Source organism: Nerophis ophidion, linkage group LG02 (assembly GCF_033978795.1).
Source record: "Nerophis ophidion isolate RoL-2023_Sa linkage group LG02, RoL_Noph_v1.0, whole genome shotgun sequence".
NCBI classification, from domain to species: domain Eukaryota; kingdom Metazoa; phylum Chordata; class Actinopteri; order Syngnathiformes; family Syngnathidae; genus Nerophis; species Nerophis ophidion.
Window position 1 is genome coordinate 88,094,749 of NC_084612.1, and position 19,625 is coordinate 88,114,373.

At 42.0% G+C, this 19,625-nt stretch overlaps 1 protein-coding gene across 2 annotated transcripts; it reads right to left on the reverse strand.

Annotated features, from left to right (window-relative positions):
• Positions 1 to 3,939: 3,939 nt before the first annotated feature.
• LOC133547959 (protein C19orf12 homolog) lies at positions 3,940 to 17,455 on the reverse strand. Of its 2 annotated transcripts, none has more exons than XM_061893426.1 (3): positions 17,322 to 17,455; positions 14,657 to 14,823; positions 3,940 to 4,455 (listed from the first exon to the last, which is right to left on the reverse strand). In XM_061893426.1, exons 2-3 carry the CDS (start codon positions 14,814 to 14,816, stop codon positions 4,190 to 4,192), a joined length of 426 nt encoding a protein of 141 aa, XP_061749410.1. In that variant the 5' UTR covers positions 14,817 to 14,823; positions 17,322 to 17,455; the 3' UTR covers positions 3,940 to 4,189. The 2 variants fall into 2 exon arrangements, with proteins under 2 accessions (XP_061749410.1, XP_061749412.1); XM_061893428.1 differs by having other exon boundaries at positions 14,657 to 14,820; positions 17,322 to 17,453.
• Between the last annotated feature and the right edge of the window lie 2,170 nt (positions 17,456 to 19,625).

The window sequence follows — 19,625 nt, forward strand, 5'->3', positions numbered from 1 at the left end:
CAATGTAGGATCTATCACATGCCTGCGTTTGACCAATCAAATGCAGTCACTGGTGACGTTTGACTCCGTTTCACCAATCAAACGCAGTCACTGGTGACAATTGACTCCGTTTCACCAATCAAACAGAGCCAGGCGGTCACATGATTAACTGCACGCAGTACCTCTAAGAAGGACAGCTCCAGACTGTAGAAAATGATCAGGCGGGCCGGTTCTACGATCGGAATAAAAGAGGACTCACTGGTGACGGTGGCAGAGAAGAGGACTGTGGAAAAACTAGTGAGCATCCTGGATGATGCCAGTCACCCTCTGCATAGCGTTATCAGTAGCCAGGGGAGCCTGTTCAGTCATAGACTGCTTCATCCAAAATGCAGGACTAATAGACTAAAAAACTATTTTGTCCCACACGCCATTAGACTGTATAACTCCTCTCTGGGGTGGAGGTCCCGAGAGTCCTCAAGAAGTACAACCTGGACTCCAACCTGCGGCTGACCTTCTACCGCTCATCTGTAAAAAACTATTGTGGATGTACTACCAGTCTGTGGTTGCCAGTGTTGTGTACTACATCGTAGTGTGCTGGGGGGGGGGGGACGGCAAGCGAGCGGCGAGACGGGGCGCACCGGGAGTGAAGCCTCAATCAAGATCAGGTGCGTAAATCACGCACCTGGGGACAATCATGCAATCCTCTTGCACTGGTTAAAAGGGCGGCAGCCGTGAACGTCGGGGAGAGAGGCGGAGAGACTGGAAGAAGCGGGAGTGCAGCTGACGCAAAGTTAGAGAGAAGGAGAGCTGAAGACAGACGACGAGCGAGCGGAAAGGCGACCTGGACTGAGGTGTGTGAAGAGGCGGAGCCGACGGCGGGGCAAAATACGCTGTGGCCCTGCTCAAGATGGCGGCCAGGAGGCGGAGAATGCGGCGGAACAAAGAGGCTGGGCGTGCCGGGAGCGACGCCGCAGCAATCGAGATCAGTTGCGTGGCTCACACACCGGCTCACAATCTGCCTATCTCCTCGCAGTGTATAAAAGGGGAGGAGGAAAGATCAAGAGAGAAGAGGTGGAGTGTCCGCAACAGACGCAGCAGCGCCGGAAGAAGCAAGAACGATCCGAGAATGAGCCCCAGACGAAGACGACGACAACGGCATCTGAAAAGCAGACCGGGACGAGCAGCGGAGAAGGTGCTGAAAAGCGACCTGATCGACACAGAAGCTTTATTATTTGAAAAAATAAAAGAGTCAAACCTGGTCAACACAATGTCCTTCCTGGGTGGTCCACGTAACCCGCATGACGACGGAAGGAGTCGGTCACAAGGTGTTTATTGAAAAATAAACAAAGTCAAACTGCTCGAAGTTATGTCCTTCCTTGGTGGTCCTGGGAACCCGCAATACCACGGCTTGAGACCGTCACAATGTATATAGTATAATATTTAAACAACACATTCAGAACATTCCTCTCAAGACTGAACTGTGCACTTTACCTCCTTTTGCACTATTTTTCTTTTCTTTCCTTCCTATGTTTTGCATATTTGTAGGTTGTCACACTGATACTGGAGTTGCTTTTAATCACATTGTACCTGTGTATAGTGACAGTAAAAGGCATTCTATTCTATTCTATACAGTGTAATATTGCCAAGCGGTCAGTCTGTTACTGTCGGGAAATTACATTAAAAACATCCTGTAATACAAACCCCGTTTCCTTATGAGTTGGGAAATTGTGTCAGATGTAAATATGAACGGAATACAATGATTTGCAAATCCTTTTCAACCCATATTCAATTGAATGCACTACAAAGACAACATATTTCATGTTGAAACTCATAAACTTTTTTTCTTTTTGCAAATAATAATTAACTTAGAATTTCATGGCTGCAACACGTGCCAAAGTAGTTGGGAAAGGGCATGTTCACCACTGTGTTACGTAACATTTTCTTTTAACAACACTCAACTGAGGAAACTAATTGTTGAAGCTTTGGAAAAGTGGAATTCTTTACCATTCTTGCTTAATGTACAGCTTAAGTTGTTCAACAGTCCGGGGTCTTGTTGTCGTATTTTACGCTTCATAATGCGCCACGCATTTTTGATGGGAAACATGTCTGGACTGCAGGCGGGCCAGGAAAGTACCCACACTCTTTTACTACGAAGCCACGCTGTTGTTACACGTGGCTTGGCATTGTTTTGCTGAAATAAGCAGGGGCGTCCATGATAACGTTGCTTGGATGACAACATATGTTGCTCCAAAACCTGTATGGACCATTCAGCATTAATGGTGCCTTCACAGATGTGTAAGTTACCCATGCCTTGGGCACTAATACACCCCCATACCATCACAGATGCTGGCTTTTGAACTTTGCGCCTATAATAATCCGGATGGTTATTTTCCTCTTTGTTCCGGAGGACACCACGTCCACAGTTTCCAAATATAATTTGAAATGTGGACTCGTCAAACCACAGAACACTTTTCCACTTTGCATCAGTCCATCTTAGATGAGCTGGGGCCTAGCGAAGCCGGCGGCGTTCCTGGGTGTTGTTGATAAATGGTTTTTCGCTTTGCATAGTAGAGTTTTAACTTGCACTTACAGATGTAGCGACCAACTGTACTTACTGACAGTGGTTTTATGAAGGGTTCCTGAGCCCATGTGGTGATATCCTTGTCGGTTTTTGATGGAGTACCGCCTGAGGGTTCAAAGGTCCGTAATATTATCGCTTACGTGCAGTGATTTCTCCAGATTCTCTGAACCTTTTGATGATTTTACAGACCGTAGATGGTAAAATCCCTAAATTCCTTGCAATAGCTTGTTGAGAAATGTTGTTCTAAAACTGTTCGACAATTTGCTTACAAAGTGGAGACCCTCACCCCATCCTTGTTTGTGAATTACTTAGCATTTCATGGAAGCTGCTTTTATAGCCAATCATGGCACCCACCTGTTCCCAATTAGCCTGCACACCTGTGGAATGTTCCAAATAAGTGTTTGATGAGCGTTCCTCAACTTTATCAGTATTTATTGCCACCTTTCCCAACTTCTTTGTCACATGTTGCTGGCATCAAATTCTAAAGTTAATGATTATTTGCAACAACAACAAAAGTTTATCAGTTTGAACATCAAATATGTTGTTTTTGTAGCATATTTAACTGAATATGGGCTGAAAAGGATTTGCAAATCATTGTATTCCGTTTATATTTACATCTAACACAATTTTCCAACTCATAAGGAAACGGAGTTTGTATTATTATTCATTTCGTCTTCTGATTAAAAATACCAAACTTAAATATATATTTAAGTAATACGTTCATGAATGAGTGTATCCGTTCGCCCACCGTGTTCAATGGAGAAGTGTGATCTCCAAAATTAGCAGGCATCATACCCCTTCCCCTTCGAGCTGTTCTGGATGAACTGAAATGATCTTTTTCCAATCATTATGGAACTTGCAAGCGTACTTCTTCTTACTTGTCGTCGCCACGTCTGTTCTTCGTTCTTCTGCTTCGTCTCTGTTATGTTTTTGGCCATTACTACTTGCCGTAGTTTTGAAGCAATGCATGATGGGAATCCGGATGTTGTGTGTCAGCGTATTAACATGCCGGCTGTAATAAACACATGCTGAGAAATAGCTCCGTGCCTGCCTACTTTATGGGTTATAGATAAACCTATGGATAACAGAGACATACAGTATATAATAGTCTACTTTTCAGGTGTTGTCCGAGTGGAAATCGGGAGAAATTCGGGAGAATGGTTGCCGCGGGAGATTTTCGGGAGGAGCACTGAAATTCGGGAGTCTCCCGGGAAAATCGGGAGGGTTGGTAAGTATGGCTGGAACCCATTATTATTATTATTATTACCATTATTTACATTGTTTCTTATTTTCTTTCACTATACAAACTTGTTTATTTAAAAACCCTGTTCATGAACTAATTAAGTTCTTAAATCGGGTGTTTCTTTAAAATGATGACATTTTAAACAAAAAAAAGGTTGTATTTATTGTTTGTAAGGAATTTTTTCTTTTATTAATTTAGGCCAGTGATGACGTAATCCCCCTGATGCAGAGTGACATATTTGTAAACAATATTATCAGTTAAAAACGAGTGTGTGCAAAACATGAGTTCGTTCTTTGCCACTGAAGAAACTCCCCCGAAAAAGTCTTCATTGCTAGAAAACATTCAAGTAGAAAAATACAACTCTTACAGTTCTAAATTTCCCTTTGTCAGTCTCTATAACGAACTTCCGCTCTCAGTTCCTTGGTGATGTAGTTGAGCAGGGCGGCCATGACCTGCTGCTGTAGCGTGGCGCTGCCCATCACCATGGCGACCAGCTGGGCCGCGTCCGTCCAGTCCAGACCGCTCAGGATGGCCATGACGTCCTTGCACAGCTTCTGCTGCTGGGCGGGCGGCAACTCCATCAGGATCTGAGGAAGAGGCCGGAACTGACCGCTGGTCAGCCAGCTTCCCAGCAGGCTCCCTATGACACCACCTGGTGGACACAATGAGTAAGTACATCATCTTCAAGAGGTGCTAGTGCAGGTGTGTCTAACTTGTGGCAACATTGAGGGCCACATTTATTGATGTGGAGGATGACATTGCATGACATGGCAGACCACGTTAAATGACACGGTGGGTCATGTTAAATGTCATGATCGGCCGCAATAAATGATGCGACGGACCATGTTAAATGACGCGACAGACCATATGAAATGAGGTGACGGACCACTTTAAAACATACTTGTCAACCTTGAGACCTCCGATTTCGGGAGGTGGGGGGTGGGGGGCGGGACGGGGCATGGTTGGGGCGTGGTTAAGATTCATAGATTCACCAAGTCAAGTATTTCATATATATATATATATATATCAATCAATCAATCAATCAATGTTTACTTATATAGCCCTAAATCACTAGTGTCTCAAAGGGCTGCACAAACCACCACGACATCCTCGGTAGGCCCACATAAGGGCAAGGAAAACTCACACCCAGTGGGACGTCGGTGACAATGATGACTATGAGAACCTTAGAGAGGAGGAAAGCAATGGATGTCGAGCGGGTCTAACATGATACTGTGAAAGTTCAATCCACAATGGATCCAACACAGTCGCGAGAGTCCAGTCCAAAGAGGATCCAAGACACAGCAGCGAGAGTCCCGTTCACAGCGGAGCCAGCAGGAAACCATCCCAAGCGTAGGCGGACCAGCAGCGCAGAGATGTCCCCAGCCGATACACAGGCGAGCAGTACATGGCCACCGGATCGGACCGGACCCCCTCCACACGGGAGAGTGGGACATAGAAGAAAAAGAAAAGAAACGGCAGATCAACTGGTCTAAAAAGGGAGTCTATTTAAAGGCTAGAGTATACAAATGAGTTTTAAGGTGAGACTTAAATGCTTCTACTGAGGTGGCATCTCGAACTGTTACCGGGAGGGTATTCCAGAGTACTGGAGCCCGAACGGAAAATGCTCTATAGCCCGCAGACTTTTTTTGGGCTTTGGGAATCACTAATAAGCCGGAGTCCTTTGAACGCAGATTTCTTGCCGGGACATATGGTACAATACAATCGGCAAGATAGGCTGGAGCTAGACCGTGTAGTATTTTATACGTAAGTAGTAAAACCTTAAAGTCACATCTTAAGTGCACAGGAAGCCAGTGCAGGTGAGCCAGTACAGGCGTAATGTGATCAAACTTTCTTGTTCTTGTCAAAAGTCTAGCAGCCGCATTTTGTACCAACTGTAATCTTTTAATGCTAGACATGGGGAGACCCGAAAATAATACGTTACAGTAGTCGAGGCGAGACGTAACAAACGCATGGATAATGATCTCAGCGTCTGTCTATATATATATATATATATATATATAGATACACACATAAGAAATACTTGAATTTCAGTGAATTCTCGCTATATATATATATAAAAGAAATACTTGAATTTACACTTACATTTACACACACATAACACGCATCTACTCATTGTGGAGTTAAGGGTTGAATATTCCATCCTTGTTTTTCTAATCATATGCATGTACACTAGATGGCAGCATTGTCCTGTTTAAGAGTGTCACAACAAATTGCTGTTTAGCAGACAAACTGCTTGAGGTAGACGAATTCGGACTGCCTTTGTTGTGTGTTGTTTTATCGCGCTGGGAGGACGATAATGAAACTGTCTAACAATAAACCCACATAAGAAACCAAGAACTCGCCCATGATCATTCTACAGTTATAACGTCATTGGGCAGACACGCTCACTCAGGTCCGCATTGAGCTGGAGGAGACGTGGCCTCAGGCTTCGCCTGAATTCCGGGAGATTTTCGGGAGAAAATTTGTCCTGGGAGGTTTTCGGGAGAGACGCTGAATTTCGGGAGTCTCCCGAAAAATCCTGGAGGGTTGGCAAGTATGCTTTAAAATGATATGGCAGGCCACCTTACTGAGGTGGCAGGCCACATTATTAAAGTGACGGACAACTTTCGATGATAAGGCAGGCAACCTTACTGAGGTGACAGCCCATTTTAAATGACATGGCGGGCCACCTTACTGAGGTGACAGGCTATTTTAATGAAATGACAGACCACATTAAATGATATGGCGGGCCACCTTACTGAGGTGACGTACCACTTTAAATGTCATGGCGGGCCACCTTACTGAGGTGACGGACCACTTTAAATGTCATGGCGGGCCACATTACTGAGGTGATGTACCACTTTAAATGTCATGGCGGGCCACCTTAATGAGGTGACGGACCACTTTAAATGACATGGCGAGCCACCTTAATGAGGTGACGGACCACTTTAAATGACATGGCGAGCCACCTTAATGAGGTGACGGACCACTTTAAATGACATTACTGAGGTGACGGACCACATTAAAGGCCTACTGAAAGCCACTACTACCGATCACACAGTCTGATAGTTTATATATCAATGATGAAATATTAACATTGCAACACATGCCAATACGGCCCGTTTAGTTTACTAAATTACAATTTTAAATTTCCCGCGAAGTATCCTGTTGAAAACGTCACGAAATGATGGCGCCTATGATGACGCGTGCGCCTGACGTCACCGGTGGTAGAAGACACGTTCTTCCAGCACCGCTCACAGCTAAAAGTCGTCTCTTTTCATCGCATAATTACACAGTATTCTGGACATCTCTGTTGCTGAATCTTTGGCAATTTGTTCAATTAAAAATGGAGACTACAAAGAAGAATGCTGTTGGTGGGAAGCGGTGTATTGCAGCTGCCTTTAGCAACACAAACACAGCCGGTGTTTCCTTTTTTACATTCCCGAAGATGAAGCTTTACTATGGAACAGAGCGGTCAAGCGAACATGTCAACCGGCAGGTTTCGGTGAGAAAATGGTGGTAATAAGTCGGCTCTTACCGTAGACATGAGCGTAGCTTGCGTCCCCTTGCAGCTGTGGAATCTCTTACCTCCTCCCACCGGAGACACTGGCGGTCACCACATCCGTGGCCACACCCGTCCGACTTTCAGGTACCATATAATCTTATTAAAACACTAGTAATACAATAATCAGATAAGGGATTTTCCAGAAATATCCTAGTAAATGTGTCTAATAACATCTGAATCGCTCACACTGCCCTCGCCTTTTTTATTTTTTCCTTCACTCTCACTATCCTCATCCACGAATCTTTCATCCTCGCTCAAATTAATGGGGACATCGTCGCCTTCCCGGTCCGAATCGCTCTCGCTGCTGGTGGCTATGATTATAAACAATGTGAAGATGTAAGGAGCTCCACAACCCGTGACGTCACGCGCACATCGTCTGCTACTTCCGGTAAAGGCGAGGCTTGTTTATTAGCGACCAAAAGTTGCGAACTTTATCGTCGATGTTCTCTACTAAATCCTTTCAGCAAAAATATGTCAATATCGCAAAATGATCAAGTATGACACATACAATGGACCTGCTATCCCCGTTTAAATAAAAAAATCTCATTTCAGAAGGCCTTTAAATGACCTGGCGGGCCACCTTGAAGAAATGACGGACAACTTTAAATGACATGGTGGAATACAATAAATTATATGGCGGACCACATAAATGACATGAGGGATCACCTTAAATGACATGGCAGGCCACCTTAATGAAATGACAGACCATTTGTAATGACATGACTGGCCAGATCTGGTTTCCGGGCTTTGAGTTTGACACCTGACCCACAGGGATCTACTGTAACGTCAAATCATAATAAATCCAAAGCTTCTGTGTTCATAATTCACGTTTTTTTCCGCCATTCTCGGAAAGGGGTTGGAACAAAACCTAACCCAAGATGTTGGGTGTATATGTGTCAGGTCTTTTTTTTCTAATATTGATTGACAGAAGTCTTTCACTTTCAATAAAAACGACAGTGCATCCAAAGCCTGTAGACCATGGGTGTCAAACTCTGGCCCGCGGGCCGTGTAATTTCATTTGGCCCTTCAGGCAATATCAAATTAATATTAGTGCTGGCCCGCCGGTATTATACAGCGGCGGTGCCGGTGTAACACCGCATTCACCGCTAATACTCATACTTGCCAACCCTCCAGATTTTCCCGGCAGACTCCCGGGGCAACCACACTCTCGAATTTCTACCGATTTCCACCCGGACAACAATATTGGGGGCGTTCCTTAAAGGCACTGCCTTAAAGTGTTCTCTACAACCTGTCGTCACGTCCGCTTTTACTCCATATAAAAAGTCACATAATATATGCGGCTTTTAAAAACACACATGAGTGAATGCAAAGCATACTTGGTCAACAGCCGTACAGGTCACACTGAGGGTGGCCGTATAAACAACTTTAACACTGTTACAAATATGCGCCACACTGTCAACCCACACCAAACAAGAATGACAAACACATTTCGGGAGAACATCCGCACCGTAAGACAACATAAACACAAGAAAATAAATACCCAAAAGCCCTTGCAGCACTAACTCTTCCGGGACGCTACAATATACACCCTATGCTACCACCACTATTAAGATTTTGCACTTTTAAGTTATATAAGCGTTGCTTGTTCCATATTCAGTGTTAAAGCAAATCAGTGTAGCAAACTGAGCAATAATTAACATTCGCAGTTTCTCTTGCTACTTCAAGGCTTGAAGTAGCAAGGCTTCATTAGTTATTTTATTTTCAAATGTATTTTTAGCCTGCAAAAAAGTTTATTTTGATATTCACCCCAGAAGGTTGCAAATAGAAAAGAGGCATTAAATTTTTTTTTACATTTTATTTAATATGCCATTGATATTTTTTAATTATTTTAATTTGAAATACTATTTTGCATGTCACTATAAAGTTATATAAGCCTTGCTTGTTCAATATTCAATGCAAAACTTGTTTGGGTCCCTATTAAAAGGTTAATTTGTTCAACCTTGGCCCGCAGCTTTGTTCAGTTTTAAATTTTGGCCCACTCTATATTTGAGTTTGACACCCCTGCTGTAGACAGTGCGGAATGGCGGCGCGTTCCTTCAAGCACCGCCCTGATGCCACAAATAAACACCGTCGTTTCCCCTGGCGTAAAAATAGCTCTGATAACAGCAGCGTGTCCCACAAAGTTTACCCAAGTCTCCTTTGGTTTCACTTTCTCTCCCCCATCCTTATTATAGCATCCTCAGCTTTCAGACGGCAACACAATCACCAAACATCGCGACTTCAATGATGCTCTACTTTATTGTAAACAGTATTATTGTAGCAAAACTATTTCCGAATGTGTATCTTTATCTGTGTGTCCGTATCCAATTACTTACTGTCAGTAAAAGTTTAATTTTTAGTTGTCAAAAGTATTTTTGTTTTGTACAAATAAGTTATCAGTAATGCTATGTGTGAAACAGTTAGGTTTTCTCCATCTGTGTAACCCAGAGTCTAATGCATACTTGCCAACCTTGAGACCTCCGAATTCAGGAGATGTATACTGTAGCGTCCCAGAATGATGAACACATTTCGGAAGGCAAAGCTCTCATTTTACCGGTCGATTTACATTCCTATCCTCACCTATGGTCATGAGCTTTAGGTTGAGACTGAAAGAACAAGATCAGGTGGGTGAAAATAATTTATTTTGTCGGGTTGTGGGTCATGGGTTTTAGGTTGTGACTGAAAGAATGAGATCACGAGAACAAGTGGCCGAAATGATTTGCCTTCGTCGGGTTGGTGGGGCTCTCCCTTAGAGATCGGGTGAGAAACTCTGTCCAAGTAAAGGCGCTGTTTCTCCACATTGAGAGGAGCCAGATGAGGTTGTTCGGGCATCTGGTGAGGATGTGCCCCAGAATCCTCCCCAGGGAGATGTTTAGAGCACGTCCGACCGGTAGGAGGCCACGAGGAAGACCCAGGACAAGTCGGGGGGACTATGTCTCCCAGCTGGCCTAGGACGTCTCGGGATAACTTGGGAGAAGCTGGACAAAGTGACTGGGGAGAGGGATGTTTGGGCTTCTCTGCTTAGGCTACTGCCCCCTCGACCCGACTTCGGATAAGCGGAAAAAGATGAATGTTTCGTCCAGACATTTAAGTTCCAAAAACGCTGGCTTATTTATTAGTGACCCCCAGTCTGCAGGCTCTAGAGCGTTTTCTACCTAGGCTCCAGTACTCTGGAATGCCCTACGCATGGGCCACCTCAGTAGAAGCGACTAAGGCCCGCCAGAAAACTCATTAACGTGTATACTCTAGCCTTTAAATAAACCCCTTCTTAGACCAGTTGACCTGCCGCTTTTCACAATAATAATAATAATAATAATAATGATGATAATGGATTAGATTTTATATCGCGCTTTTGTATGATTAGATACTTAAAGGGGAACATTATCACCAGACCTTGATGGTGCAGAAAAAAGACCATCAATTTTTTTAACCGATTTCCGAACTCTAAATGGGTGAATTTTGGCGAATTAAACGCCTTTCTGTTTATCGCGCTTGAGGCGATGACGTCAGAATGTGACGTCGCCGAGGTAACACACCCGCCATTTTCATTTTCAACACATTACAAACACCCGGTCTCAGCTCTGTTATTTTCCGTTTTTTTGACTATTTTTTGGAACCTTGGAGACATCATGCCTCGTCGGTGTGTTGTCGGAGGGTGTAACAACACTAACAGGGAGGGATTCAAGTTGCACCACTGGCCCCAAGATGCCAAAGTGTCTGCCGCCAGACCCCCATTGAATGTACCAAAGTGTCTCCACATTTGACCGGCGATGCTAAGGCAGACATGGCACAGAGATGTGTGGATAACCTGCAGATGCATTTGCAACGATAGTCAACGAAATCACAAAAGGTGAGTTTTGTTGATGTTGACTGCCAGCTAATCGATGCTAACATGCAACGCTAATCGATGCTAACATGCTATTTACCGGCGGTGCTAAAGCAGACATGGTACAGAGATGTATGGATAACCTGCAGATGCATTTGCAACTATATTACGTTTCCTTCCACCCACATTTAATGCGAAAAAATCACTTACCAATCGAAGGATTTAAGTTGCTCCAGTGTCAAAAGATGCGAAAGTCCTGATCGTTTGGTCCGCACATTTTACCGGCGATGCTAACGCAGCTATTCGGCCATGCTATGGCTATGAATAACGTCAATAGCTATTCGCTCAATAGCTTCAGTTTCTTCTTTAATATTTTCATACTCCAACCATCTGTTTCAATACATGCGTAATCTGTTGAATCGCTTAAGTCGCTGAAATCCGAGTTTGAATCCAAGCTAAGGACACTATATCTTGCTGTGGTATTCCCATTGTTTTGTTTACATTGGCAGCACTGTGTGACGTCACAGGGAAATGGCCAGTGTCTTCGCAGAGAGTCGAAAATAAGGCACTTTAAAGCTTTATTTAGGGATATTCCGAGACCGGTAAAATTTTGAAAAAAACTTCAAAAAATACAACAAGCCACTGGGAACTGATTTTTATTGTTTTTAACCCTTTTGAAATTGTGATAATGTTCCCCTTTAAAGCACTCACAGAGAAGTGGGAACCCATCATTCATTCCCACCTAGTGGTGATAAACTACATTTGTAGCCACAGCTGCCCTGGGGTAGACTGACCGAAGCAAAGCTGCCAGTTTGCGCCTACGGTCCCTCCGACCACCACCCATCATTCAATCTCCCCCTCCCCTGTAAGGAGAGAATACCAGTCTGGAGGATGTGCTGGCCCGAATTAAAGGCCTACTGAAATGAGATTTTCTTTTTTAAACGGGGATAGCAGGTCCATTCTATGTGTCATACTTGATCATTTCGCGATATTGCCATATTTTTGCTGAAAGGATTTAGTAGAGAACATCCACAATAAAGTTCGCAACTTTCGGTCGCTAATAAAAAAGCCTTGCCTTTACCGGAAGTTGCAGACGATGACGTCACAAGGGTGAGGGCTCCTCACGTCCTCACATTGTTTTTAATGGGAGCCTCCAGCAGCAAGAGCTATTCGGACCGAGAAAACGACAATTTCCCTCATTAATTTGAGCGAGGATGAAAGATTCGTGGATGATGATATTGTACGGTGTTGTAGTCGTAATGATTTGTGCAGTGCTTTGAGACATTTGTGATTTGGGGCTATATGAATAAACATTGATTGATTGATTGATTGATTGATAGCGAAGGACTGAAAAAATAAATAAATAAATAGAGTTAAAAAAAAAAGGCGATTGTATTGAGACGGATTCAGATGTTTTTAGACACAATTACTAGGATAATTCTGGGAAATCCTTTATCTTTCTATTGTGTTGCTAGTGTTTTAGTGGGATTAAATAGTACCTGATAAGGGTGGCAGAGGGGGTTGTTAGTGCGTCTGCCTCACAATACGAACGTCCTGCAGTCCTGGGTTCAATCCCAGGCTCGGGATCTTTCTGTGTGAAGTTTGCATGTCCTCCCCGTGAATGTGTGGGTTCCCTCCGGGTACTCCGGCTTCCTCCCACCTCCAAAGACATGCACCTGGGGATAGGTTGATTGGCAACACTAAATTGGCCCTAGTGTGTGAATGTGAGTGTGAATGTTGTCTGTCTATCTGTGTTGGCCCTGCGATGAGTTAGCGACTTGTCCAGGGTGTACCCCGCCTTCTGCCCGATGGTAGCTGAGATAGGCGCCAGCGCCCCCCGCGACCCCAAAAGGGAATACGCCGTAGAAAATGGATGGAGGGGTGTGTCCACGGGTGTCTTGACGTCGGTCTCTGAGGGAAGTCGACGGCAGCTGCATGGACAGCGCAAGCTCAGTTGATCTCCGGTAAGAGGCGACTTTTTACCACAATTTTCTCACCGAAACCTGCCGGTTGACATGTGGTGGGGATCCATGTTCGCTTGACCGCTCTGATCCATAGTAAAGCTTCACCTCCGGGAATTGTAAACAAGGAAACACTGTGTTTGTGTGGCTAAAGGCCAAATCTTCCCACCTCCATCTTTCTACTTTGACTTCTCCATTATTAATTGAACAAATTGCAAAAGATTCAGCAACACAGATGTCCAGAATACTGTGTAATTGCGCCATGAAAAGAGACGACTTTTAGCCGCAAATGGTGCTGCGCTAAAATGTCCCCTGCAACCCGGGACGATGTTCTCAACAAGAAAGTCCGCGGGAAATTTAAAATTGTGATTTAAACTAAACCGGCTGTATTGGCATGTGTTGCAATGCGCCTGTACTGGCTCACCTGCACTGGATTCCTGTGCACTTAAGATGTGGCTTTAAGGTTTTACTACTTACGTATAAAATACTACACGGTCTAGCTCCATCCTATCTTGCCGATTGTATTGTACCATATGTCCCGGCAAGAAATCTGCGTTCAAAGGACTCCGGCTTATTAGTGATTCCCAAAGCCCAAAAAAAGTCTGCGGGCTATAGAGCGTTTTCCGTTCGGGCTCCAGTACTCTGGAATGCCCTCCCGGTAACAGTTCGAGATGCCACCTCAGTAGAAGCATTTAAGTCTCACCTTAAAACTCATTTGTATACTCTAGCCTTTAAATAGACCCCCTTTTCAGACTAGTTGATCTGCCGTTTCTTTTCTTTTTCTTCTATGTCCCACTCTCCCTTGTGGAAGGGGTCCGGTCCGATCCGGTGGCCATGTACTGCTTGCCTGTGTATCGGCTGGGGACATCTCTGCGCTGCTGATCCGCCTCTGCTTGGGATGGTTTCCTGATGGCTCCGCTGTGAACGGGACTCTCGCTGCTGTGTTGGATCCGCTTTGGACTGGACTCTCGCGACTGTGTTGGATCCATTGTGGATTGAACTTTCACAGTATCATGTTAGACCCGCTCGACATCCATTGCTTTCCTCCTCTCCAAGGTTCTCATAGTCATCATTGTCACCGACGTCCCACTGGGTCATTATTGTCACCGATGTCCCACTGGGTGTGAGTTTTCCTTGCCCTTATGTGGGCCTACCGAGGATGTCGTAGTGGTTTGTGCAGCCCTTTGAGACACTAGTGATTTAGGGCTATATAAGTAAACATTGATTGATTGATTGATTGATCATTGATATATAAACTATCAGACTGCGTGGTCAGTAGTAGTGGGTTTCACTAGGCCTTTAAAACCTGAGATGGACCACACTTTGGACCACTATTCCATGCAGAGCTCTAGCAGAGTTGACTGGATGTGCCTGTAAGAGGACACACTTCTCTCATGACTAGATTTTGGTTTTCCCAATGGACTTATCTTTTCAGGGTTAGTCTGGAAACACCGCTCTATTTTTGTTGTCCCCAATCAAACGAGGTCATGGTGGTCCTTACCAACAGCGATACCGGGAGGTCCGCCAAGCATGCCGCCAACAAACGCGCTTCCTCCCGCCACCATGGCTCCTTTGGCCGAGTTCTTCACCGCTACTTTGATGTCCTCGTGGGCCGAAATCTCGCAGCACAGACGCATGACGTCATCCACTCTAGGCGCCATCTTGCTGCTGCCAAAAATGAAACTTAAAACCATCCATCTTAATTAAACCGACGAGCACAAGTCCTATTTGCATGATTTTAACGACAATACTTAACTGCTCCTACAACGTGTTGGTACGTACCACTAAATAAATTGGAAATGTCATCAAACTATTATTTTAGGCATAATGCGAGCTACATTCCTGACTCAGTTTTACCTGTGACTGTTCAAACAATCATTTTACAAGTCAATTTTTGCCCTATTTACTGATATTTTTGCAACATAATTCACCAAGAAAACACAGGCCTTAAGGAAGCAGCGGGGAAAATACAGCACTTGGAGCACTTATCGGAAAATCTACATCAAAATAAACCTGTAGTACTTGGTTGTCAAAGACATCAAAGAACTGGTCCATTCCTGAAGATGACATCATCTCGACAACAAGGAAATATAAGATTACTTATAGATTGATGTACTCAACAATCGACTACAACAACAAATTCAACAATATTAAGCAATGGGTTTCATTCATCGATCATTAGTGTTAATTTGTATACAAAATTTACTTATAAATAGAGCGATTCAGTCAAATATTTAACTTCAGTATTTATACATCAATGGTTTTATTTACTCGACTTTTAATTAACGTATTTACTTATTGAAATAAGTTTATTTTGGTCATATAATCAACCATCAACCATTTTGTGTGACAAGTATAACAGTACAGATTATACATATTTAACAATCATACACATTTACACACAAAAAGACAAGAAAAAGAATGACCGAAAAGGGAATAGGCTGAAGCCAAAGCTTATATTTGCCTAGCCATTACCTTCACTGAAAATAAAAGATTACCTGGAACATCAACGTTCACATAAATCAATTGTTACTATATTTTATAGTTTTCAATTATTTCACCTTTCAAGGCTTTCTTAAACAAATAACTACATGTCTGGGTTTGTTCCACCATTTAACTCCTAAAACTGAAAAACATTTGTATTTTATATTGGTTCTTACTTTACCTATTTCAAAAATCAATATCCCCCGTAAATTATAGTTTTCGCCTCTTAATTTAAATATCGTAAGAATACAAGCTGGAAGGTGGTTGTTCTTTACTCAAAACAAAATTTCCATTGAATTAGACCAGGGGTCAGGAACCTTTTTGGCTGAGAGAGCCAATAATCCAAATATTTTAAAATGTAATTCCATAAGAGCCATATAATTTTTTTTCAACACTGAACACAACTAAACAGGTGCATTTTTAAGTAAAACCAACATTTCTAGAGTAATAACATTGTTATTCTGAAGCTAACTGTGAAGGGGGGGTGGCCGGCGGGCCTGCAGCAAAGCGGGGTGTTGCCAGGACCGGCCTCGAAATCAGCGACAGGTGCGTAGATGGCCCACCTGGGCCTTGTTATCTAATCACCTATCGCTCTGTTTATAAGCAGCAGCCAGGAGGGGAGACGGGGCTGGGGCTGGAGCCAGAGCGAGAACAAAAGAGAAAAAGACAATTGCTGGAAAGCAACTGAGACTTATTGAAAAATAAAAAAATGTTGTAACCCTGAAACAGGCTCTCATGGTGGTGCTTGGTGGTCTGAAGAACCCCCGGTAGGGCAAGCCCCACACTAACCAATAATAAATAAATCACTTCTTACCCTTAATGCAACTTCTTGAACAAGTGCGGTAGAAAAAAGGATGGATGGATTCAAATGCATGAGCATGTTTCATATTTTGAACGTTATTTTCAACACTTTGATTACAAGTGGAATTATTTATTACTTATCGTGTGAAGCAGTGTCAGCTCAGATTTATACAAGAGCCAGATGCAGTCATCAAAAGAGCCACATCTGGCTCAAGAGCCATAGGTTCCCTACCCCTGATTTAGACTATAAAAATGGGACCCATTACCTCTCTGCTTGGCACTCAGCATCAAAGGTTGGAACCGGGGTGGGTTAAATCACAAAAAAAAGATTCCCGAGCGCGGCCACCGCTGCTGCTCACTGCTCCCCTCACCTCCCAGGGGGTGAACAAGGGGATGGGTCACATGCAAAGGACCAAAGTTCACCACACCTAGTGTGTGTGGGTGACAATTATTGGTACTTTAACTTTAAAAACACGATATCTGAAAATTTTAACACACTAGAACTTATAAATAATGGATTGGTATGTTCATAGTAGCACGCTTTGTGTATTATACTAAATGACCCTTTTATGAAGTTTAATTATTTGGTTTATGTTTCGAGCACTATTACTAGAAATGTAGTCACTTTTTTGTATCTTATTTGTATCCCTTTTTTATTGTTTTCTTTCTATAAGTTGAAAGTTATTGTACTGGAAACCACGTAGTATTCCTTATCATGACTTCTTGTTAAACAGTTGACCTTTGACGGCAAAAACAGCCTTGTAGTTTCCCTTAAATATCACCTTTGACTACTGAACGCGTCATTTTTAAGTCACTTAAAGGTACGATGGTTTTATTTGAGTCAAAAGTACTGAAATTAGAATTTAAAGTCCTTTTCTTACCCGTACTGGTGCCGCAGTAGCAAAGTTGGTCGTGTTGTTTCACTTTTGGAAACTTCTTCCGGTTACGCGTCAGAGGCTATTTCAACTTCCGCCCGTTCGCTCACGCATTGTGAATGCGCAAGTACGTTTCAATACTGCCCACTTCCTATTTTGTACTGTTTTCATAATGTTTGGTAATTTTTTATATTGTTGTTTGACTAACTGTTTGTAATCGTCGAAATTTATAAATAAATATTAAAAAAGAAAAAAAAAAATACTGCCCACTTCCGCACTTGGCCCGGCGAGTGCGTAAGTACGCTCAAACAGGGGGAAGAATGCCACCAGTACCCGGATGTTGCACTGACTGACACTTTTACGCACTCGACACCAATAGTCGCCATCTCGGCTACTTAACGGAAGAGGAGGAACAAACCCGAGTGGTTGCAATTCATTAAAAATGATGAGAGGACTGGGGGAAACGACGCATTTTTGTTAAGTATAAGTTTTGCGAGGGTATTATTGTCATTATTCGCGTCTTTACGAATATATTGAGCATATATATTGAAATAGAAATGCGCGAGTTGAAACATAGCCAAATAGTCGTCAGTCGAGACAAGATAGTGCTCTTTCCATGACTACTTAACGCAGGGTTCACCAACCTTTTTCAAACCAAGAGCTACTTCTTGGGTACTGATTAATGCAACCAGTTTGATACACACTTAAATAAATTGCCAGAAATAGCCAATTTGCTCAATTCACGTTTAATAAATAAATCTGTATAAAAATTGGTATTTCTGTCTGTCATTCCGTCGTACATTTTTTTTTCCTTTTACGGAAAGTTTTTTGTACGGAATAACAACTTAATTGAACGGTTTAAAAGAGGAGAAAACACACAAAAAAATTAAAATTAAATTTTGAAACATAGTTTATCTTCAATTTCCACTCTTTAAAATTCAAAATTCAACCGAAAAAAATGAAGAGAAAAACTAGCTAATTCGAATATTTTTTTAGAAATTAAAAAAAAAAGGAATTTATGGAACATCATTAGTAATTTTTCCTGATTAAGATTAATTTTACAATTTTGATGACATGTTTTTAATAGGTTAAAATCCAATCTGCACTTTGTTAGAATATATAACAAATTGGACCAAGCTATATTTCTAACAAAGACAAATCATTATTTCTTCTAGATTTTCCAGAACAAAATTTTAAAAAGAAAATCAAAAGGATTTGAAATAAGATTCAAAATTAATTTTACAGATTTTCTAGATTTGCCAGAATATATTTTTTAAATTTTAATCATAATAAGTTTGAAGAAATATTTCACAAATATTATTTGTCGGAAAAACAGAAGCTAAAATAAAGAATTAAATTAAAATCTATTTATTATTCTTCACAATAAAAAAATAATAATTTACTTGAACATTGATTTATATTGTCAGGAAAGAAGAGGAAGGAATTTAAAAAGTAAAAATGTATATGTGTTTAAAAATCCTAAAATAATTTTTAAGGTTGTATTTTTTCTCTAGAACTGTCTTTCTGAAAGTTATAAGAAGCAAAGTAAAAAAATAAATGAATTTATTTAAACAAGTGAAGACCAAGTCTTTAAAATATTTTCTTGGATTTTCAAATTCTATTTGAGTTTTGTCTCTCTTAGAATTAAAAATGTCGAGCAAAGCGAGACCAGCTTGCTATAGTAAATAAATAAAATAAAAAAATAAAATAAAAAAAAATAAAAAATAGAGGCAGCTCACTGGTAAGTGCTGCTATTTGAGCTATTTTTAGAACAGGCCAGCGGGCGACTCATCTGGTCCATACACACATTTATATATGCTTTTTTTTTAACACTTTTTTTCTAAAGAAGATAAGAGAATTAATGTTATTTTACCCTCAAAAGGGAGAAACCTAATATTTGTAAGAATTACCAATATGACCCCTGACTTAACGGAAGAGGAGGAACTAAAACGAGTGGTTGCAATTCATTAAAATAATGAGACGACAGGGGGTAAATGATGCGTTTTTGTTAAGTAAAATATTTAAGACTGTAGTACTGTCATTAGTCGCTCCTTCGCGAACATTTATGTTGAAAAAGGAGTGCCCGAGTTGAAACCCAAACCAAAGAGTCTTCAGTCGAGACAAGATGGTTCCCTCGCCAAGAAATACACTCGATTTCACCTAAAAAAAAAACGTGGCTTATTTCTAAATATTAAAAAAGATTTAATAATTAAATAAGTTTTCAAATCGCACGCAAGCTAAGTAAAAGACTTTAAAAAACGTGTTTCGGAAACTTTATCGTCGAGGCTGACGTTGAGGTGACGCGCACTC